General features: G+C 58.5%; 1 protein-coding gene across 1 annotated transcript in view; it reads left to right on the plus strand.

Moving 5' to 3' along the window:
- The window catches only part of ANKRD16 (ankyrin repeat domain 16), a gene marked incomplete at both ends in the record, with an annotated part of 9088 nt that extends 8803 nt beyond the window's left edge, over nt 1-285 (plus strand). Inside the window, one exon of the mRNA XM_010135649.1 lies at nt 124-285. Within this exon, the coding sequence (XP_010133951.1) occupies nt 124-285 (162 nt within the window). The remainder of the gene's footprint in view (nt 1-123) is intronic.
- Nucleotides 286-475: the final 190 nt, after the last annotated feature.

Below are 475 nucleotides of genomic sequence, written 5' to 3' on the forward strand. Positions count from 1 at the left end.
ACGTGTTCCTCGCTGTCGCCATAGCCATGGCAGGCAGATGTGATTCCGCTTGGGCTGGTGACTGTCCTTGAAGGTTTGGCCAAGCTGTTCATTGCTTTTCTTTTCCCTTCTCCCCCATTCCAGGCCTGTCCTTCAACCGAGGACGCGCTGGGCGCTCAACCTCTGCACCGGGCAGCCGTCACGGCCCAGGATGAAGCCATCCAGTTCCTCGTCTCTGAGCTGGGAGTTGATGTGAACAAGAGAGCGACGGCCCTTCAGCTCACGGCACTGCACTACGCAGCCAAGGTTCGTTCTCTTCCCAGGCTTCCTCTACAAAGCCTTAGCCAGTTGGTGAGCTACAGGCAGGCATCTAAAACAGGCTGGTTTTGATATTTGCCACTGAGGAGGACTTCACAGAACCCCGGACTGGTGGGGCTGGCAGAGACCTCTGGGGATCACCCAGTCCAGCCCCTGCTACCGCAGGTCCCCAGCGCAG

Source organism: Buceros rhinoceros, unplaced genomic scaffold, assembly GCF_000710305.1.
Source record: "Buceros rhinoceros silvestris isolate BGI_N320 unplaced genomic scaffold, ASM71030v1 scaffold30884, whole genome shotgun sequence".
Taxonomy (NCBI): domain Eukaryota; kingdom Metazoa; phylum Chordata; class Aves; order Bucerotiformes; family Bucerotidae; genus Buceros; species Buceros rhinoceros.